Raw genomic sequence first — 23,236 nt, 5'->3', positions numbered from 1 at the left:
ATTTCATTTCATCTATTGTGTAGGTGACTAGGTACATCAATGGAATACTCTCCAAGTCTTTGAGAAATTTATGGAACATTTCACAACATTCTTGGCAAATGAAACAACAATTCATTGTGGGAGAGCCTAATTTGGGGCTTTTTAAAAGTATATGGGACTCATTGTGATGCATTGGTGGAATATTATCAATATCTTAGTTTATATGGCAGCCTATACTCTAAATCTCAAATGCTATGCACCAAGTGCTATGAAGGTGCCCCATATGAAGAGGTGAGATAAAGGTTTATAAAGGCTTTGAAACATCTACAACACTAAAGAAGCATCCAAAATTTGAAAGTAGTGATACTTTTTGTCAATGTTTAGGGTTCAACATTTAACAAACCAAAAGTTGACACAAATATGATCATATTAGCTCAAAGCGAATTGAGGATGCTTGTCAATACCTCATGTTGGGAGTCACTCATACTTACACTATGATTTGGATGCATTTTTTTCAAATGAGGAGCAAACACAATTGTAGATCTGCTTAATAAGTTGTTTTGCTACATTTTTGTCATTTTGTATACATAAGTTTTTTGTTGTACTTGTTAAATATGCACATTGGCAATGAGAACAATGAAATTCAATTAATTTTTGTCCACTATGATGTGAAATTCTCAATTCAACTATAATCTTATCTAATATGGTTCTAAATTAAATATATGAATGCCTTATAATACGAATAATTTAAATTTCTTAAAAAATCTCTATTTTTTTACTATAATTCCTAAAAAAGGTCATCCCATTCCGTGTCTAAGAATTACTTTCCAACATTTATTGTTGTCCCCATCTCAAAGATGTCATGGAACATAGTTCAGTACCCCATTCCATTACATTAGTGCTTAACAAAGTTCTTAAGTGGCACCTACAAATATGCAGCACCTAAATGATTGAACTAACATAGTGAATATATTTTTTGTTAGATATTTTCCTTGATGAGTTTTAAAGGGTAAATAATCATGTTATGTTATAAATATACTAATATTTTATTTCTATTGCATTTAAGATTCTATTAACATCAATTCCCCTTGATAAAATCGTTATTATTATTTCTCGTCAAATCCAAAATCTCAAATGAGAGTTGTGCCATTAAAAATTCACACTTCTGTTTAAAGCATCCTTACCATCTATCAAATGATTATTTTTTAAATAATTAAAGCCTAGAAGTCAAATAAAATTCTGAGCTTAAGATTATTAATGGTTGGTATCATTGATGCCTAGAAATGTGCCCTTTAGTTAAAAATCCTATCTTAGATCATCTTAAAATAGTCACTATCTGTACTCTTCAAATAAATTGAGTTGTACATAACAGGAAAAATAATTCATTACAAAAATGTGAGTCAATATAAATTTACTGGATGCTACAAGCTGAAGACATCAAATTTCCACAATCTATGAAATTGAGTCAAATAATTGTTTTTGAATTAGATTGTGTTATTTTTTGATCTAATACCCATTCTAATTCAAAAACTGTTATTTGATCTCTACATTAAAGCTCAAACTCATTTACCTTTGTTTATAAAATCCTAGACTTTCAGTTCTTAAATTTAGTTTGCAACTATTGAAGTAAATATTATTTTTGTGTTCTATTAAAAACGGTAACAAGAAATTTATGAAATCTATTGCCTTTGGGAAAAGCACTTTGTAATTTTTAGATGTACAAATCTCGACAATTAAATATACTGAAGATAGATTACTTAATTCCATGACAAAGCCTAATTGGTTCTCCATTCAAGAAAGCAAAATAATATAATGTCAAAATACCTCCTCTAGGCTGAATTGCATTTGTTTCTGAACATTTAAGAACGTGAGTAGCAAATGAACAAGGATGTAAAAGTTTTTGGCTTGATATAACCTTGCTCTACTTTTTAATTGGCTAGCGACTCCCTAATTGTTTATGATCTCGCTGTCCAACGTCAGATTCTTTTGAAATGGTAAATGGATGCACGTAATCGCTTGATATCTTCTAGTGCTTCTGAAAGCAATCGGTCAACATAAACGCATAGTCCTCCACAGCTGCAAATACAAATGTATGACACATGAAAAGCTGAATATTTCTAGAACACAAGTTATTGGTATTGAACCATTTGTATAATGATATGATTGAAAAATGTCGGGAACAACTGCAACAAGTGGAAATATTTGGAAGGTATGAAATTGATCATGCAATGCTAGAAATACTTAGCAATATATGCTCACTTTTGTCAATGTACTATATATACAATATGAAAATTCAAGAAATCATATAAATATTGTTTTATAGGTATCAATCACTAAATTAAACCTCCCATGTAAATATAAGAACAGATTGATGAGTTATTCTTACACACAGATCAAACCAAGAACAAAGAGAGAATGTTGGCACTGATGGTTGGGATTGATAGAAGTAGATTCATTTCTGCCATCTTGTTTGAAATCCTCCTTTCGCAGAACAAACAAGAGAAAAGGATAACTTAACTATTAGAAAGGAAACACATTTAGACCTTTAATATCATATGGTTTGATTGGTTCGATACTCGAGACTCAATAGCTATAAGGGATCATTTGCATCTTTAGCTGTATCAATCTACTTTCTGATGGGATTCCTGAGTAATATTGCATAGAAAGCTTTTAACTTTGACAATTCAAGTTAGTTCCTTCACGAATCAACAGTTAACGAAAAAGGTGGTGGCAGATGTATGAACAAATATAGAAATTAAAAATATGATTACAATCGTATCCATTAGCTGGGTAGATGGTATCCTTAATTAGTTGTGAAGTTCATAATGGACTTTTCAGGAGTAAAAGGTGTCCTCAAAATTGTTACATTTCATTTTGTTTATGTAACAAAGCAATTCCCGTGGATCAGTTAAGATAATATTCCCTATTGATTATGTTGGGATTCTCTTATATTCTATTAAGGTAATGTCGAATTCTGGCGATAACTTCAGATTTCTCCATAGCTGTGTTTGATTTGATAGATAAACCAAGGTTGTTCTCTCAATGTGGATATTACACACATCTGCTATGCTTTGTGAAGTCTTATTAAGATGAAACATAATTCCTAACTCTAGAAGCTCTAGAAGACCAAGGAATTTCTTAAACTCAGTGTTGAAGGGGATTAAATATATCTTTAGTATGCTTGAAAATGCTTTTGCTGTTATGGGAGGAATGAAAAATGGTCTCAATGATTTTCTTTTCGAGAAAATTTATGTATTTTACCTGTGGCTTCTAGGACAAAGGGAAGAATTTAAAGTCCCGAGCTAGTGAAATTTCTTGTCGGGTAAGCTCTGACCTTAAAGAAAAGTGTAACAATCCAGGCACAGTCTCGAAGGGAAGCTTGCTGAAAATGGACGTCTCTGAGTAGAGCTTTTAGATTGAGAAAAAAGCCAGGGTCAATTTATGTGGAAGATGTTCTTTGTGATGGATTTCCATGAGGAAGGAAAAATTATCTAAAAGGAGATTCAATGGCCTTAATTATAATAGATTGCCAGAAGGTTCTTAATACAAAATCTCCAACAGCCGTGAGCTTAAGGAAGATTTATCTAAAAGGAGATTTAATGGCCTTTATTAATAGATTGACAGATGGTTCTTAATTGCAAATCTCTAATAGCCATGATGGGGTCACCTAATGCCTTCAGACTTCATCGATTGCTGTCTTTAAACCTCAAATATACAAATCAAATAACACACCAAATGATTGGATTTTTCCACTGTCATATAACTCAGAATATCTTTAACCTCGTACCAATATTCAACACGACAATATTCTGATATGCATTACAAAAGAGTAAGATGAGCATAAGAATCCTATATTCAAAAGACGCCTAGCGAAAAGATATACTCCAACAAGAATATCGTAACTTTTAACAAATAAATATCCCTACCAATATTTCTTAAAAACTCATTTGTTATTATAATTGTTAAAAAGAATAGCCACCAATGTAGAATATATCATTTAAAGTAAAATCAATCACTCAACCTATTGAAGATTCTCATTGTCGTCAACCAATTCAACAACTACCATGTATGAAATTATTAACAAATGGCAAGTAATCAATTGAACAAATGCCAATTGGTAGTAATACCTTTCCATCATTTGTTGATCAGCCAGAATCATAACATACTAGAGGCTACTTCCAAAATATGCCTCCAATGGCCTCTTGCAACAGCACTTATAAAACCACCCAAGTCTCTTCTGAATTCCCAAGTAATAAGTCATTTTTCAATGAAGATCATCCCATATTACTCATGCATTGACTCCAACTGCACCAAGCTACAGGCAGAAACACTTTAACTGGCAAATTTCACTTGAATCCGCTTTGTCTTCTACACAGTATAGAATCGTGTATTGCTCCAATACCATGTTGAAGAAGGTAAGGATAAAGAAAAACAAAACTCAGATTACATTAATACTACATAATAATACAATGTTTTACTTTTATTGATTTCACCAGGATTCACTCCATTCACTGAGGATGACATTACATTGAACTTATATTGGCTTATTAATCCATTCCAGTGAATTACCACCAAACTAACTCCTAAACCAACTACTTATGGGCAAATTCTCAAAAGTAACATTTGTTTAATTTTATTTATTTACTAACTATCATAATCTAACCTTCAATATGTAACATAATCTCCAGCAAAAATTACAAACAAACACCCTCTTGGAACCTAAACTGATATTAGGAAGGACTTCATTGGCATGGTAAACCGCCTATACAACAGAATAAAAACATTATTTTGAAATAAGGTACTTGGAATAGCTAGTCCTCCTCCATGTTCAGGAATAAACTATGGCAGTGCCAATTGAAACCTTTCTAACAGTATATAATATATAGCACACCTGTGTTCAGTCCAAGCCCTCAAAAATAACACTTTCTATATATATTATTGATTATTTCACTGACCTAGCATTTTATGCCGACATTGCATGAAGTGAAATAATGACAAGACCAATTGGTACCGTTAAGTTCACAATTCTCAAATTCAAATATTATCAGATGACCCTATTAAGTATATCATCCATCATCTTCCCGCTCATTTGACCTGCATTGACCCAGAAGGAAAGGGGATTTCCTAGTAGAACCCCCACAGGTGATGTCATTTGTTTTGCCCCTTCCCTATAGTGTGTATTGCATTATGAGTAGTCAACTTGTAGCTACCTTAACTCTTAAATAAGATATATAATCATTATTGTAATCATATATATGTATTTAGGTCGTCCTAGGAGTTATATTTAATTATCTAAGTCAGCCAAGGTGGTATATATTGATGTGTTTTTTATGCACTTCATACACAAAATAAAATACCAAGTATTTTCCTCTCTTGAACAAAATCTCCTTAGATGCTAAAATATGTGATCAACCAAGATGACTCCAAGGTTTCTATTGTCAAGTCTTGAAGTGTGGATAACTAAATGGTTTGATGTGATATTGCTGGAATCACAAGGGGAACTTATGTTGAACATGAATGTTGCTGGAACATGAAGATTTACTTAACTTGGAAAACAAATAGCCAAAGGAATTAAGGGTTAAGAAAGCTAATCTAATCCTAAGATCAATGATGACAATGAATGTTACTTAGACAAACTCCTTCGAATCAAGTCTTGCTTTGGCACGACGACAACAACTACACAAGATTGATGCAATCTTCTAGGGAAAATGGAAGATTTTCATATTTCAAATACATCACTCAAATACCCAATGTTGGTGCAACTTGAACAAGTATCCACAATCGGACTTAGCACAATGACGAGGTTCGGGCTAACTTTACACTGTGACCTGCAATCAGCAAACCATAAAAAGTATGAACCAAGGAATTCATCACAATATCCTTATAAGCATCCACCATAATCAATGAACTTTACTTAAACTATGAGAAGTAGAGACCATGCAACAAGTTGAAATGGCACACCAAATTCACCATAATTTCAATGAAGCAAGTATTTTATTACAACAAGCCTTGGCAATTATCTCCTTTCCTCCTATTCTAATCTACTTGCTACAAAATTACTATTTGTGAACTATTATCTATTGATTAGCAACTATTAACCTTTACAAATGAGAGTGGAAACTTATATAGTGCTCTCAATACAATTCGATGGCCCAAATTGAATCTCAAATCAACAATCGAGATCTTACAATAAAACCCTAATTAGGGTTTGCTACAACAAACCCCTTTCTTGACCAATGAGATCATTACAATGAAATGGACACATGTCCTTCTGGATTTCTAACCAATGAGAAAATAGGTTAGCTATGTGATAAAATATTTGACAAATTGCCATGTGTCACTTGCTACTTTCTTGGATGAATTAGGTTCAACGTATCTGGACGAGCTGACTTGGAAGAACTTGATTGGTTGGTAATGAATAGGACGCCACATCAGCTACATCATCACAAAGTGTTTGAGATTGAGACATATTTCTTGATAATCAACATTTCCAGATTTCTCAATGCAATGATGACGGGACATATTCCCAAATGGTATCATCTAAGCATGGTCAAGCAAACTTTCTAACTTTACTTAGCTCTTCCACCTCCTTAGGAATGAAAATTGTTCCCTCTTGATTATCTTCCTTCCCTTGATCTTTCTTTCATATTTCATCATCATCCTTCTTATACCTCGGATGTACTTGAACTTGACCTTTTCCAAGTTCGTTGTAGTTGTAGCTTTCATTTGCACTATCTTCCTTTGTCATCACCTTAAACAGGTTGATCTTTGCACTTGCATTGCTGAGTTATTTCACTAGTTTCTTTGCTTTACACATATTGTTGATGTTGACGAAGCACATCCCTTTCACAATGATGAAGACCTTAATGTTAACCTTGCATAACCTTGCATAAGTATATTGTGCTTGCTTAATGAAAATTGTTCCCTCTTGATTATCTTCCTTCCCTTGATCTTTCTTTCATATTTCATCATCATCCTTCTTATACCTCGGATGTACTTGACCTTGACCTTTGGATTTCCTTAATCCAAGTTTGTTGTAGTTGTAGCTTTCATTTGCACTATCTTCCTGTTGATGTGTATTTTGTACACGACCAAACACAGAATAAAATACCCAAAGGTATCTTATCCTCTCTTGAGTAAAGTCTCTGAATGCTGAAGATATTGCAAAAAGGATCAATCGGGAGGACTTCAAGGTTCTCCTTTGTAGGATCTCTACTCGCGGATAAGCACCAATGGTCGTTGTGTTTGCTGTTTCTTCAAGGGGCCTTACGTACTTTCAAAGAAAGCTTGTCCGTGTTACTATCTTTCCAAATGAGGAAACAGGATTGTCCTAATACTAACAGATTTTCAAAAAAAGATCAAAAGATAAGGGTTTCAAGGAAGAGATACTTAAACTAATCCTAAGAATGACTCGATGAAGGCTGGTCTTGATAAGATTCTACCAATTTCAATATCGCCAAAGGATTACAACTCCACTGGAATTGGTGCGATCTTCTAAGGGTATTCACAATTTTCAAATTACCAAGGAGATAGATACTATCAAGGAGATACGTACTAATACTTCCAATGATAATTGAACTCTTAATCAATTTCAATGTTTCCAGTTGACCACACAAGGCGTTCTTACAATCAATAAGAAGCTAGTAGTTTGGAATGTGAGTCTTATCAAAGATCAGGCACAACATTCGTCCTTCAAACTTAAAATCTAAATGATATTTCTACTAAAAGTGATTCAAGAAGATAAACAACCATGAAGATAGCCACAAGGATTGCAACAAAACACCATAACTTCAATATTTCATTGATCTCATAGCCAAATAAACAACAATTGTTCAACTTTCTCTCTTCATACTCAAATTTGCGACTAACAAAATTAAACTTATTTCTCTCCAACTTTCTAACTTTTTTCTCTCTGTCTCTAACTCTTTAAAATGAAATGAGTGAGGGCTTATATAGCATCCTCAAATACAATGAATGGCCTGGATCAAAAGAAGATCAACGGCTGAGATTTTGACACCTAAACCCTAATTAGGGTTTGTTACAAAAAAGTCCCCATTTAGATAAACATTATTAATCCATAGCCAATAAAAAATTGGCACGAATATCAAGGAGACATAGACCAATAGGAATTAAGTTGCCACATCATCCTATAACAACTTTTCATCTAGAACTTTGTTCTCTTTCCTATGCTCTTTTCTTGCATATTCAATGAATCTGGACACAATTCCCTCAATCTCAATAATGGGAATCTCAGGAAGATTCATCATTCGTTCTTCCGAATGAAGGACTTGATCAAAAGCAATGAGAAGAGTCGTCTCCCATCCAGGTTCAAGTTCTTTGGTCTTCTCAATCAGGAACATAGTAGTATACATTTGATCTCGTTGCTTTTCTGTGATGATGTTCTCTTCCTTGCAAAAGATGACCTTGATTCTATCCTCCAACTCTTGAATGTCCACATCTGTCTCGATCTCAATCCGCCTATCAAGGATGGTACACAACACCTCAAACACCTTATCTTGAATTGGATGAATGACGCCTTCAACTCGGCTGCATCTAGTGTTGACGTCTTCAAAAAAGACTTCCTTCATCTGGAGCAGAGCTGACCACTGTAGGAGGCTATGGGTTCCTCCATCCATTATCTTTTCTTACGTCAGAATCCGTCTTGGTGTTTCTCTTATCAATTGTAAGACTAGGATGATAATATCTCTAGTGTGAGTGAATGCAGCCACAGTTATCATTAGATTATGGATAATCTCAAGGACCTGGATAGCTCGATGAACTGTCTTCATCATTCTTGTTACAAATTCAACGGCTACCTTGTGAGATTCATCAATCCAAGAACTCATGAGTTGAACTAGGTTCTTCGCCCTTTCTGCCTCACTTATTGATTCGGGAGGAAGTGTCTGCAAAGGAGATATTGTTGGATCCTGTCGTCTCAAAGGCTGGTTAAGATGGCTAAAATAATTCCTCCAAGCACTGACTTCCTTTTCAAGCTTCTTATTCTTTTCCACTTCCTCTTTGAGTTTGTCTTTGAGTGTTTTCAGTGAATCAGTTGCTTCTTCCATAGCCTGCTCGGTGGTAAGTGGACCAAGATCAAATGTTTCTAGATCGTATTCTTCTGCTAGAATCTCGTCCTCATATTTGTCCACCACTGGTGTAGCTATCTGCATTTTTCTGGATCCTGTCTCATCTCTAATTACCTTTGACATCTTCGTGGCCTTCTTCTTCTCTATTACTTCATGAGAATTTCCTATAAGGCTTTCCAAGTCAAATACATCTTCTTCCTCTTCAACCACAACTACCCTTGTCAGCCTCTCTTTCAGCCAATCAGGAATGGTAGATCTCGTTTCCCTCACTTGTATTTCTTTAGGTAGAGGTATATCTTCCCGGAAAGGAGATGTTGCTTCATCGTCATTCTTTTCTGCATGTTGCTCATTAGCACCAACTTGGGGAGATTGACTTGATGAATGCTGAGGTGTCTGTCCTTTCCCTTGTTTATCATTTTGTACCATGGATTCCATAGACTCATCAATTTCATATACTATCTACCTCTAATCTTCTCCTTGATTTGCTTCCTTTTCATGCCTAGAAGATGTGCTTGGTGGGCGATCAGGATTCGTTTTCTATTTCTTCTTGGAAGGTTCTCTCTTCTCAGGTCCTTCTTTCCTCTTTGAGCCTTTGGAATGAGAAGTATTCTCACTCACACTTGCCTCTCCTTCTTCTGTTCTTGCTTCCAAGGTGAATGTCATAGATACATTCTGCTCCTTCAACTTTTGATGTTGTACATCCACCCATCTGCGAGTGCAGGATAAAACGGGAGCCATCAAAGCTCTTAGGTCTAAAACCTCGGGCTCATTCCAATCTATCTTCACTTCTTTGTCTTCCTTCTCATAGGATGACTGGAGGTATCTACCATTATCCTGGGCTTGATCGGCTACTCTATAAATTTTGCATTTCCTGATGAGATCTAAGGGTAACCTGGAATGCATCTTTCTTTTGACCTCGACATCATCTTGGACATTCATCCAAAAGTCCTCCACCTGAGACTCATGCATGTACTTCTTCCCAACTGTTTCTTCTATATGACCATGAGGATCAAAATTCTCTCTCGAGGCAAAGGATGTGAATGAGTATAGAGATAATTCCTTCTCTGCATCTTCCGCGGCTTGAGTATTAGGACACACTTCAACTGAATTCCCTAGTATGATGGGCACGGGAATTCCATTTCCATGCTTGTGTCTGGATGCCTTCGCATAAGCTGCCAACTGTCTAGTCACCTCAAGTAGTACTATCCTGTCAATAGGATATCTTGGCAACATGTAGGGAGGTGAAGGACACCCATGAACCCTGATGTATGTGAATTTTGGAAACTGAATGAACCATGCACCATGCTTCTTCACGAGCTCTTGTGCGTCCAGAGACAGTTGATTGTGAATCCCACCTTGCAATATCCTAGTAATATTCATCGTGAAGGTGTCATTGACTAGCTTGTAGTCACTTCTGGGCAGATGATGTAGTTGAACATAAGAATCACAAACTCTTATTTCTCCGGGTCCTCTTCCAACAACTCCTCTGTGAGGTAGTCCTACATACTCAAAACCTCTGATCAAGGCGTATACAACATATGAACTCATGTGGAATGACTTGGTAGGCCTTAGTCTTCTCAACTACACGTCCAGGCTGTTGCTAATGATTCTAGCCCAATTGAGCATTCCCTTTCCTTGGACGATCAGGTGTATGAAGAAGAACATCCATTTATCAAAGAAGAAAGCTTGAGAAGCACCTGTGACCCGATTGAGCAAGGTTATCAAATCCTTGAACTCTTCTTGGAAGTTGATTCTGTGCGGTGTATTGGGAATCTTGTTCACGCGAGGTCTGCTCTTGAGTAGCCAATTCTTGTTGATGAAGTTCAAGCAGGAATCAGGATCATCCTCATAGATCGACCTAGCTCCTTCTAGACTTTTGCAGACCATGTCTTTACGTTTCGAGAGATGAAAAATCTCACTTATAGCTTCCTCTGAAAGATAGGCTAAGACAGTTCCATCCTCGGCCACGATCGTCCTTGAGTGTGAATCATAGTGTCGGGCACACTCAATCATCAACTCATGACACTTGACTGCGGGAGGGAAACCTGCAGCTTTGATGATGCCACTCTCAATTATCTTCTTTGCAACAGGTGACGGCTTTCCGATGTAGGGCGCTTCCTGAAACTTCTTCACATTGAAGTTTCCTAGGTTGGTGTCTCCGATATTACTCCACTTGGACACGATCCTGGTCTCCAATTCGTCATTTCTCTGATCCTCCTTGATGAGAGCCTGTCGAGTAATGGATCATCCGGCCTTGGGGGTCGTCATTGACACCTACACAAAAGCTTAAAGTTAGGATTTGAGCATAATATCTTCATTATAGGAGATTTGAGACCTTTCAAGGAAATAACAAAATATTAATTTGAAAACAATGATGAATCTAAGAATTATGGATTTTCAAATTAAATTAAATCAGATTGTACAAGACTTAGATTTTCAAAATGATTACTATGGAAAATCAAACTAAATCTTGAATTAAAAAAACTTCAAAAATTTGATTCTTCATACCTCTTCCTTGGATTTTAGCTATCAACCTTGAAAATGAAAGAAGGAAGATGATGACTTCGCTGGGCAAGAATGTTAGATCTGAATTTCTGGTCTTCCTTTGGATGAATTATGCCCCAATCAGCCTTCAAAAGAATTTTGCCTTCTACTAGCCTTCAAATACTTGGCAAATTCTGGAAATTATCTTCCAATCTAGCAAGAAATTTGCCTCCAACTTAGCTAGAATTCGCTCCTCTAGATCTGCTCTTCTAGTTCGCATGAGAACAATGAATAAATGATTTCAAATTCATCAAAATACTCCTCCCTTATATAGGGCACTCAACTTAATTCTCCTTGAGGCCGACTTGACAAAAAGGAAATAAAATGAAATAAAACCCCCTTTTGAAGCATGGCCGACTTGGCAAATAAAGGCAAAATAATAAGTATTGAGCGCTCAACTTAATTTTTATTTTTAAATTAATTTCAAAGCTTTAAGGGTGGATTTTTCATTTATTTCAAGACTTAGAAATTAATTAATTAAATTATGAATGCCTTAATTCATGGCGAACTTGTTTCAGCCTCCCAAATGTCTTGTAATAGGTTAATTTTAGTGAAAATTTATGGGCTAGCTTAGGAATGTCAAAGCTTGATTAAGGCTTGATGAACTTTTATTTTCCTTAAGAATCAAAAATATCCAAAATGATGTAGGTTTACATCCTTTCAAGGCTTGTTTGGACCCCTTTTCTAGGCTTGTTCACTTCGTGAATCAAAATCTTTTCAACCTAGATTTGCAATCTCCTATGTCCTTGTCTTCACAATTTTGCAACTTACCCTTGATTCAATCTAACAAGGATGAAAAAAATAGGTGTTTTTGAGGATTTCGCCCTAGACCCTTTGGAAGGGTCAGGAGCGATTTTCCTGACTAGGCCCTGAATACCATATTTTCTTCACTTCTAAATCTTCCGGAAGGCGAGCTTACGCTTGTTTTGGCCTAACAAAGTCTTGGATTTCAACTTTTTAGCTCTTCACATGAGTAAATTGGGTGGAAAATAGGTATTTCGCTCTCGACCCTTTGGAAGGGTCAGGAGTGATTTTCATCATTTGGCTCACTTCTTTCAAACTTGATAATTGTTGACCATTCAAGGACATGCCTAGAGGCACCTCTAATCTTGACCCACACTAAACTTGACATAAATTTGAGGGAAAAGATAGGTTTTGAGAAAATTCGCTCTGGACCCTTTGGAAGGGTCAGGAGCGATTTTTTCTTTTTGGGTCAAAATTCATCTTTGCTTGATCAAAGGGTCAGGAGCGATTTTTTCTTTTTGGGTCAAAATTCATCTTTGCTTGATCATTAACTTCCTCCAAGGCAATCTCCAGGGTCTATTCATCTCAACCAATAAGTTAGCTCAACAGGATTTTGAAGGAAACACTGCTTTTTAGGAATTTTCGCCCTAGACCCTTTGGAAGGGTCAGGGGCGAAATTCATCTCTCAGGCCAATTTTCCAATCTCCTTCGCTTCAATTCATCAACATTCGCTCAGTTTGAACCCACTTCCCAACCTACTCACATTGGTTTGATCTTCACAAGGCGACAAAGGTCAATTTTGCTTAGTAACCTAGCCAGGGACAGGACCTATCCAGAATTTCGCTCTGGACCCTTTGGAAGGGTCAGGAGTGAAATTCCCTCTTGAGCTCAAAATTCACATTTTTTGAAGGTACAAATCTTTCCAAGGCATTCCAAATGGCTTCTTTCACTGCAATTCAAGCCTAGTTTTACTTAAACCTTGAAGGAAAAGGTGACTTCAGTGTGTTTCGCCCTGGACCCTTTGGAAGGGTTAGGGGCAATTTTCTCCTTTTGTAGCTCATTTTTATCATTCCAACTTCAATCCACCTCACAAGGCTAGGAAATGGCTTTCTTCTTTCACCCAATCCAAGTTTGATTTCGTTTTGCAAGGCAGAATAGGAGATTTTAGGATTTTTGCCCTGGACCCTTTGGAAGGGCCAGGAGTGAAAATCCTCCTTGGGCTTAAAATCATCACTTTTGGAGACCAAGATCAAGTCAAAGGTAGTCTCAAGGGCATTTCTTACCTTAGTCAAGCCTTGTCTTAGCATAAATTTGAAAGGAATGGGTAGGTTTTAAGATTTTCGCTCTGGACCCTTTGGAAGGGTCAGGAGCGAAAATCTTGTTTTAGGGCTATTTTGCCATCCTTCCAATTTCAAATCACCTCCAAGGCATAGAACATCTTGTCTCTCCCCTTTCCATGGTATAAAAACCAAAATCTTGTCTTGAATTGCAAGGAAAAAGGTGAATTTTAGAAATTTCACTCTGGACCCTTTGGAAGGGTCAGGAGCGAAATTTTCATTAGGCTTTCAAATTTGCATTCTTGGCAACCAAAATTCATTCTAAGGCAATCCAAATGCCTTCTCGCACCCTTGTCCAGGCTTGTTTTGCTTAAAATTTGGAAGAAAAGATGGTTTTAAGGATTTTTGCTCTGGACCCTTTGGAAGGGTCAGGAGCGAAAATCACCTCTAGGATCAATTCCTTCATCATTCATGGTCATTGGCAACTTAAAGTCACTCTTAAGGGTAACTTCCTCTTGATTTTGCCTTATCCCACACTTGACCTAGCAAAACTTGATAACAAAAAGAAGATTTCGAGAAAATTCGCTCTGGACCCTTTGGAAGGGTCAGGAGCGATTTTTTCATTTTGACCCAAAATCATTATTTTCTAAACTTGAAACTTCTTTGCAAGGTAGGATTCCGTCCTTCATCACCCTAGGAATAAGATTTCATGTCCAAGAAAGGTCAAAAGGTAGGTTTATAAGGAATTTCGCCTTGGACCCTTTGGAAGGGTCAGGAGCGAAATTTCCTTTCCTAGCTAGAATTCTTCATTTTCACAATCTCCTAATCATCTCCAAGGATTTCAACATGTTCACACTTCATCTCATCATGCCTTGGACATCAAATTTTGGCCAAATAAGGCAAGAAATGTGTCTTAGAGAGATTTTCACTTTGGACCCTTTGGAAGGGTCAGGAGCGAAAATCCTTGCTTGGGCTAAATCCTTCATTTCTACTTTCCAAAACGACCTCAAGAGGCAAAAGAAAGTCATTTTCCTTCCATCTATGCCATAACAAATCAAAACTTGATTTCCTTTACTGCAAAATTAAGAGCTTTTAGGAATTTCGCTCTGGACCCTTTGGAAAGGTCAGGAGCGAAATTTTCATTTTTTGTCCAAAATCCTTCATTTTCAATGCTTTCAAACCTTTCGAAGGCAATAAGAATGTCCCAGCTTCCTTCCAAGGTACCCTGCAAGTCAAAGATTAGCCAAATTTAAGATGAAATGTGCTTTGGGAAGATTTTCGCTCTGGACCCTTTGGAAGGGTCAGGAGCGAAAATCTCATTCCTGGCTAAATTACTCATTTTTCAAGCTTCAAACCATCTCACAGGGCAAAATTAGATCATTCTCTACATTAGGAACAAGGTTCTTAATCCATTCAAGTCAAGAAACAAGGTTTATGATGAATTTCGCTCTGGACCCTTTGGAAGGGTCAAGAGCGAAATTTATATTCCTCACCTTGGTTCATTTCATTTCCTTCCTGTAAAACTCTTTGAATCATCATCAGGTGCATTCGCTCCTCAGTTTCTGAAATAACCACTCCGATCTTCCTCTGATCACTGACTTTGCTCAATCGACACAGACCTGGAAGCAAACAGGACTTTAACAAGAAAACCATCAAACTGGACCTACCCTAACCTTAGACCTATCCACCTTGCTCTTCAATCTCATCATCCTGATTCTTCTGAAAGGAATACTTCATTAAGGCAAACTTAAGGTTCCAGGAAGACGACTAACGACCTCCCAAAATTAGGCTAGACTCAGCTTGAAAGAAACCCTAAAACGAGCCCTCAGAGATTAACCCTAAACTAGCCAACCCAAGCCACCACTCACTCACTCCGAAACCCAAGCAAGCAGAGAGAAAAACTAACAAAGGGAAAGAAAAACCCTAAGAAAAAAGAGGGGGTCCCCATTCTGATGGGGCGATGTGTGAAATGGTCACAACACTTCCATTGTCATCACCTTGAACATGTTGATCTTTGCACTTGCATTGCTGAGTTATTTCACTAAATTCTTTGCTTTACACATACTGTTGATGTTGACGAAGCACATCCCTTTCACAATGATGAAGACCTTAATGTTAAACTTGCATAAGTATATTGTGCTTGCTTGATGAAGTCCTTCACCTTCGAGTACTAGCAATAATTCTTAAATTACTAGAGGAAATTCAAGATTGTAAAATATCCTTTTGTCTTTGTTACTATCTTCCTCCAAGACTTGACATGTTGATCCTCCTTGCTATGACTTAACTTCTTCATGTTGTTGGAGTATTGTTCATGCTATGACATCTTTATCTCTTCCTTGTATCAGCTCCTTGAAATGTGCTAAATTCTGATGTTGTCCTTTCACCTTGCACATCTTCTTGTCTTCATGCCTCATGTCCAAGTCTTCATGTTTCTATTCTTGTTTTTACAAACATTTTAGGGTTTTTGGATGCAAAATTTTTTGAAAAAAATGTCTATTTTTATTATGTTCTAAGATTACAAAAAAAAAATTATTCTGCCCAAGTCCAAGCATCCGATTTCACCGGGTCTGTGAGTCCCAGATCTCAGCGAGTCTCACTTTTGACTTGGATGAGCTCAAGTCCGGGCCCCTAGGACTCGCCTAGGGTCACCTGGCTTGAGACTTGCTGAGTCCAAGCGATTCTGGCAAGTCTCAAAACTCTGGTTCAAAAGCACTTATTTATAAGCTCTCAAGAAGAAGCTTTTAAAGATACACTAATAATAAAATATTCCCATCAAAGCTTTGGATTAAAGCAACCCTAACTCTGTCCACTAGAAAGAGGAATAAAGACACATAAATAGCCTTAAATAGGCTCTTCCCTACTTTAACTCTACTTTCTTCTAAACAAGTTGAATGGGATAAAACGGTGCCATCCTTTCAAGTGTTTTTTTTGCTTTAGAAACTTGATTGTTATCAAATATTTTAGATGACTTGATGTCCTTAGGTGTAATTTTAAGATGGTTGTACCATGTCAAAAGCACACAAACTTTATTTTTTTGAGATGAGTTTGACTAGAGCCTATCAATAATGTCCCTACAAATGTTATGTCACAATTTTGGACTGACTTTGTCACTTGAAAAGTCTGGCATTTCCTTATTTCTCTTCACCTTAAATGCCAAAGGTAATTTTATTAATCAATTTCTACTTTAAGAAACAAACATTGGGAAATCCTTTACCACTTTATTAATAGTTGGGTGCAATTCCATGCTGATAAAAACAACCAAAAATGGCAATCAAATGACTTAAGTTACTCTTTGCAAAACTAGTGCACTTTGATGACTAATTTGCCACCTGTTGGTTGCCATTTTATGATGGTTAAGCCACTTCCTTTGATCTATTCTTTCATGCTCTATCAACTAAGCCTCTCCCATCATTTCTCGTCATGTGTGACTACACATGCATCCCAGCTTAATATCTGCCTTCTTCACTATTTTCATAGTTTAGATCTATCAACTACGCATCTGCCATCATTTCTCCTCATGTGTGACTACACATGCATCCCAGCTTAATATCTGCCTTCTTCACTATTTTCATAGTTTAGATCTTTCTCATTTTTTTCTTTTCCCCACAAGATTGTTAGCCAAAAAGACAAGAATGGGGCTAACTTTTGCAATTTAATAAGAAATACATCAATTGATTGAAATGATGCAAGACCAAGAATCAAAAGACAACAAATAGACAAACAAGGTTTGCAAAAGGTGAGTTTCACATGGGTAACAAAATAAATCATGTAAGAACATCTAAATATCTGAGTCATTGACATCATTCTAATGTTTTCACAATTCATAATTTGATTCACCAATAATGAATCACAAATTTTCAAACAACAAAAGTATAAAAATAACAAATGATTTGTTATTTAAGAATCAGTTGTGGGATGTTGTCACATCCCCTTTTTCAAACTAGAGTTGTGGAGAAGACCTCTGGCCTATCCTCATTTCTCATGAGCTAAGGGAAGAGCAAGGGAAATACTTTATAACTTGAGCCAGTAATTTTATATTTAAGGAGCAACTTATAATAGTGTTTATTTATTTCATTATAAGTGTTTTAGATAATTATAAAAAAAGTACTTTTAAAGAAATTCGATGATATTATTAATCATGGGCTCAATTTGAAAGGGTTTAAAAGGAAGGCAACTAGCCTCATTTGGGATCTAGCATTCACTTTGGTATTTTCATTCACCTTCCAGATTATGCATTACATCCATTATACCCATCCAAGGATGAAAACCAGACGAAAACCCTCTTGTATTTCCATTTTGGAGGTTTGGCCATACATATTTGCAAGAAAAACACTTGGGTCACTGATTTCAGATTTGTAACGGCTTCAACATCATTTGCTTCTGTTTGGAATTATCAATTGCATCTTTGGAGGTTGCTGTTGTACAATTTGAAAGATGAGCAAATCAGCATTTTTCACATCCTTATTGAGGGTAACCAGCATTGGATATCATCAAGGGTGAATCACATTGTGTGAAGGTGACTCATATTTTTAACACTATTTGGAGCAACTTCAAGGCTGCAATCAACATTTAGTGACAACATTGGAGGGTTTGAAGCTGTGATCTGCATTAAGAGTGTCATTCACCGCATATTTAGGTCTGATTGCTGCTGTTTGGGCAGAATCCTATCACTTTGGGAGGTGCTACACCCTAATCCGGGGGTTTTAAGACTGTACAGCAGTCTGTACAGCAAGGAGGTGGCTGTACCAATCAACATTTATTGCTACATTAAATCCTTCACCAATATACCAGCTGCACCAGCACAATTAAACAATTCTATAGTGTTATATTGCATTGCAATTCTAAATTTCTTGTTACAGCTCTGCCAATAATCAGCACTGTGTTGGTTGTCATTGAATCAATTATCATATATAGGTTTTTTTGTGACGTTATATACTGCTGTAATAAATTTTCCAGCTTATTATCAAGTGCAATATTCTGATTTGATTGATTCGGTCAAAATGATTTCATATTTTATGTTCTCTCAAAGTAAAGTTTGAAATAAGTAATTTCAGTCATCTCCGGTGGATTACCAGCATTATATTTCTTTTCCAGTTGGCTAATTAGCTTTTCATTTGTTCAGAAAATTCAGGAAAATACAAAAATCCTAAAAAGGGAACATTACAGATGCATGTTTCATGATAGCATGTATAAGAATCTAATGACACAGACAAGTTGTAGCCATGAAAATAGGGAAATTGACCTATCTCAGTTTACAGAAGTCCTTGTAAAATTACCCACACGGTAAACTTCTACCTGGAGAAATCAATCATTGAAATAATGTTCTGACAAGTATTGTTTTTCTTTTACGTAAAAAGTTAACTTGCTCTTTTTTACTTGTTTTAGTGTTTTCAATCTTTTTCTATTCATTTATTTTTTGAATGGAATTTTAAAAGGGCATTCATGGGTTGAACATGCTAGCAGTCGTTGTTTCAGACGAAATGAACTTCAAAATCAAGGTAAATGTCAAGCGCAAATCTAACAAGGTACACACAAAACCTGTACCTGTGTACTGAATACAACCATACCCCACAGGCCCATGTACTCATTCAATTTACAGACCATCAAGAAATCTGAAAAAATACAAACTATGGAAATTTGTGCGCATGGAATCTGAAATGATAAATAAATCTCTTTGCATGCTACAATAAAGAAATGTTTGCTGTTCACTTATACTGTACAAATACTTTATCTCATTTGTTACAATCTTTCATATCCCCTCCACAAAGAACGTAGTGAACATTGTTCAAAAGACAGGGCTAACAAAGTAAGCATCATCAAAGAATTCAAGCTCCTTGGTAAATTTGGTATAGGAGTGTAAATGTTGCACATTTTCGTTCTGCTCCTTCTAGGTATCATTTTGTTGTTTATCACTTCTTTAGGATCATTTACTATTTACCAGTCACCTAGAAATCTTTGGCTACAGGTACGGTCATAGTGACACCCTTCAATTAATATGAGTAAATGTAGAGGCGTGCACCTCCATTATATACAAATCTCGTCATCAGAAAATTTGGATACTGAGATGGGACACAGCCCTCATCCTATACAGGAGTTGCTTGGTGACTGCTTATTAGTTTCTTTATGCCACTAAATCATGGTGCATCTGTTAGCCAAACATATTTTTAGATGCCACTCTACTGTTTTACTGTTTTCATGCTGTTTATCTGGAATTGAAGAAAAAATTAAAAACTATAACATGATAGAGTGAAAAGTGAGAAAAGCCATCCCAATTAACCAAGCATGCACCTAAGTGTAAAAAAGGAGGAAGAGAGCACCTAAGAGGGCCCAATGGTAGCCATATCACATCCCACCGAAATGTTGATAACCTACATGGAAAAAAGGTGAACAATTTCAAACTCAAGAATATTACTCAGTCATAGCATGAGAGAATTTTGGTAGTAGTCAGAAGCAATCAACACTCTCAAATACAAATACATTCAGATTTCTAAGGTATGTATTTCTCAAATGCAATACCCACAATGTATGTATAATGAACTAAATTTAGTTCTCTGACTTCCAAAATATTTGAAGAATGTGAAACTGCTTTAATGTAAATAAGTATTCTAGTCTATGATTTCAAAATGACAAGTGTAGAACTTAACACTTGCCGTAAGTTAATTACATGATTCAACAAGACAAAATATGGTCAATAACCAAAGCATCTCTGAATAACAGATAAACAGAGTTGAATCTTCCATTTCAAAAAGAATTTTAAAGCTTCAACTCTTTCACATGCACATTACCCCAATTACACTGAGCATGCATCAGACAATGGACAATTTATCCAATGTCTCAGGTGGTAACAGAAAAAGTTGAACAAATTATTACTAATTAGATCAACTAAATGTTAGTCTACATTTGATGATAGTAGTTATTAATAAGTGGCTAATGTAACCGCCATTTATGTGAATACAAGAAGATATGTATCAAACAGAATCTACACTCTTCTCAATTAAGTTATTTTGTCTGTTGTTCAATATCTTCTGATATGAAGGCCAGGCTCAATACCAGAATGACTTGAATACAGGTGATAGAGGTTGCAGGTCATGAGGAGTTAATAAGGATTGCCCACTAAAGGGTGTGTTAAATCCAAGATCTAGGCCTGATGATCAAAAAGTTAGACAAAACCCATATGTGTATTAATGACTCTACCTCAAAAGAGTATTGGGGTAATGGAAATCTATGGCGCAGTAGCAGTATGTGACAATGTGTCATAGGAATGACACTCTGCCTCTATAGAAGACAAAGGTGATGACAGCTTGAAGAGAACCGCCTAGAAAGAGATTTTTTCTTTTTTGATTAAGGAAAATACTTATATTATGTATGAAGTATCAGATTACAAAAACCCCCCCAAAAAATAGCAGTATAAAGGGGATGATTACAAAAGACCTCAAAAGGGTAGAAGACTTTTAATTGTTCAAAACTTCAACAAGTACCTAGTAGCAAACTGTTGATGTGTTTTTTATGCACATGCGAACACAGAATAAAATACCAAAGTATCTTATCCTCTCTTGAACAAAGTTCCTGACTGCTGAAGAACTCGTTGAAGGATCAGTCGGAGTAACTCCAAGGTTCTGTTATGTAGGATCTCTACGTGTGGATAAGCTCTCTGTGGTATGATGTGATTTTGCTGGAATCACAAGGGGACTTACACTTGACGACCTAAACGTCTGATTTGCTGGAATCACAGGATTTCACTAGCCTAGACTTTTTGAAAAAAGGGAAAAAAGGATGAGGGTGAGGGAAGGATCTAATTCTGACACTAAGAATGTAGGAACAATGAATGACCTTTGATGAAATTCTAACTAAGTCTTGTTTTGACATCCCAGGACCATCTCCACAAGATTAGTGCGATCTTCGAAGGAAAGCTTTATGATGTTCAGATCATCGCTACAGGCATAGACACCATCAGGCTGATGCAAATCAGTGAAGAAGCGACAATTGAAGTTAAGCTTAAGCTGAATGATTCCAGTTGACTACACAAGGCAAGTCTGCAATCAACAAACTGCTAGTAGTATGGATATACAAATTTCACCATCAATCAAACACATTTCTTCCACTCATCTAATAACATGAAATCAAATCTAAGAAGTATAAAGACCATGCAAATTGTTGAATCGACCCATAGATTTCACCATTTCTTCAATGAAGTTTACAAGCCTTTTACAACATCTTGGCAACAATCTTTGCCTTCTCTTTCTATTCTACTTTAATTGCTATACTATTAACTGACTATTCACTATTTCTAACTATTCACCTACTATCAACTATTGACTAACTATTCTCTATTAGCTAACTATTAGCCTTTTCAAATGAGGAGCCAGGGCTTATATAGTGCCCTCAATACAATTCAATGGCTTAGATCAACTTGAGATCAACGACCAAGATTTTACAATGAAAACCCTAATTAAGGTTTGTTACAACCAACTCAATTCTAGCCAATGAAATAATTGCATTATTTGGACACAAGTCTTCTCTGGAATATTCGACCAATGGATAACCGAGGTAGGTACATCGAAGTTAGTGCCATCTTTGATGAGTTCAGGTACATTGAATCTGGACACGCTGAGGTGGACCAATCCGACTGGAGGAGTGATGACTGGGATGCCACCTTGTCTGACACTTGTAACTTGGTAGATATTCAATTTGATGTTGCTGAGAAGCTAGCTTTAATTAACTCTTCTGAAACTGTCTGCTTCTTCAACGAACCCTTGCTTTAACCTCCTTTGTCTTTGATGTGCAGGATGGATGGTGTACCTTTCCTTCAAATGCTGCACTGGAAGAGGTCGCCCCTGTTGATGCTGGACTGGAGAAGGTCGTCTTTGATAATGCTAGACCGGAAAAGGTCATCCTTGTCTTGGCCTGGTCTTCTTTTAACTGCAAGACAAACCAAAAGATGATTAAGGACACATAATAAATTCATTTCAACATAGCATTTTCTACCTTAAATCATCAACAAGAAAATGTTAAAATGAAGCTTGCTCAATATTCTCCCTAGGGACAGGCCTTATAAGAATTTCGCCCTGGACCCTCTGGAAGGGTCAGGAGCGAATTTTGCATTCCTGGCTCAAATTCTTCGCACCTTGTGATCATACTTGCTTAGATACATGCCCAAGGACGTCCTCATTCTCAACCAACACCAAGCTTGATGTAAACTTGGGGCAAAAATGAGGTTTTAAGAATTTCGCTTTGGACCCTTTGGAAGGGTCAGGAGCGAAATTCAAGCTTTAGGTCTTAATTCCTCATCTCCTTCACTTCAATTCATCCTACAAGGCAAAGAAACATCATTTCAACCTCAACTACGCTTTAGGACTCAAAGTCTTGACTTGACACAAGGAGAAAATAGGGATTTTGATGAATTTCGCTCTGGACCCTTTGGAAGGGTCAGGAGCGATTTTCAAGTTTTGAGCATGTTCTTCCATCTTTTCAACTTCAATTCTCCTCCAAGACTTAGAACATCTTGCCTCACTCCTCTCTAGGGTATAAAAACCAAAATCTTGACTTGATTTGCAAGGAAAAAGGGGAATCTTAGAAATTTCGCTCTAGACCCTTTGGAAGGGTCAG

General features: G+C 36.5%; 1 protein-coding gene across 3 annotated transcripts in view; it reads right to left on the bottom strand.

The window, feature by feature from the left end:
• Positions 1-1,638: 1,638 nt before the first annotated feature.
• LOC131078811 (uncharacterized) overlaps positions 1,639-23,236 on the bottom strand; it is a 195,654-nt gene continuing 174,056 nt past the window's right edge. For 2 of the 3 annotated variants that reach the window (XM_058016577.2, XM_058016579.1), the window contains exons 6-7: positions 19,948-19,998; positions 1,639-2,055 (exon numbers count right to left, since the gene is read on the bottom strand). In XM_058016577.2, coding sequence (XP_057872560.1) covers positions 1,956-2,055; positions 19,948-19,998 — 151 coding nt within the window. In that variant the 3' untranslated portion in view covers positions 1,639-1,955. The remainder of the gene's footprint in view (positions 2,056-19,947; positions 19,999-23,236) is intronic. The other variant, XM_058016578.2, reaches the window with a different exon arrangement.

This window comes from Cryptomeria japonica, chromosome 2, assembly GCF_030272615.1.
Source record: "Cryptomeria japonica chromosome 2, Sugi_1.0, whole genome shotgun sequence".
Classification (NCBI taxonomy): Eukaryota; Viridiplantae; Streptophyta; class Pinopsida; order Cupressales; family Cupressaceae; genus Cryptomeria; species Cryptomeria japonica.
This window is presented reverse-complemented; position numbering and strand designations above follow the sequence as displayed.